At 67.6% G+C, this 207-nt stretch overlaps 1 protein-coding gene across 1 annotated transcript in view; it reads left to right on the forward strand.

Moving 5' to 3' along the window:
• The window catches only part of PHF23 (PHD finger protein 23), a 6996-nt gene that overhangs the window by 1316 nt on the left and 5473 nt on the right, over positions 1–207 (forward strand). The window contains exon 2 of the mRNA XM_015420307.1: positions 11–175. Coding sequence (XP_015275793.1) covers positions 11–175 — 165 coding nt within the window. The remainder of the gene's footprint in view (positions 1–10; positions 176–207) is intronic.

Below are 207 nucleotides of genomic sequence, written 5' to 3' on the forward strand. Positions count from 1 at the left end.
GGGGGGGGAGAGGAGAGGAGGAACCCGGCGGCCGGAGCTCAGTGGCCTCTGCACGCACACACCACCCCGCCTGCTTTTGCAGCCTCCCGAGAAGCGGCGCCGGACGATTGAGGATTTCAACAAATTCTGCAGCTTCGTCCTGGCCTACGCCGGCTACATCCCGGCCGCCAAGGAGGTGAGTCCGGCCGGGGCCGCCCCTCTTTCTCC

Source organism: Gekko japonicus, unplaced genomic scaffold (genome assembly GCF_001447785.1).
Source record: "Gekko japonicus isolate JY-2015 unplaced genomic scaffold, Gekko_japonicus_V1.1 scaffold336, whole genome shotgun sequence".
NCBI classification, from domain to species: Eukaryota; Metazoa; Chordata; class Lepidosauria; order Squamata; family Gekkonidae; genus Gekko; species Gekko japonicus.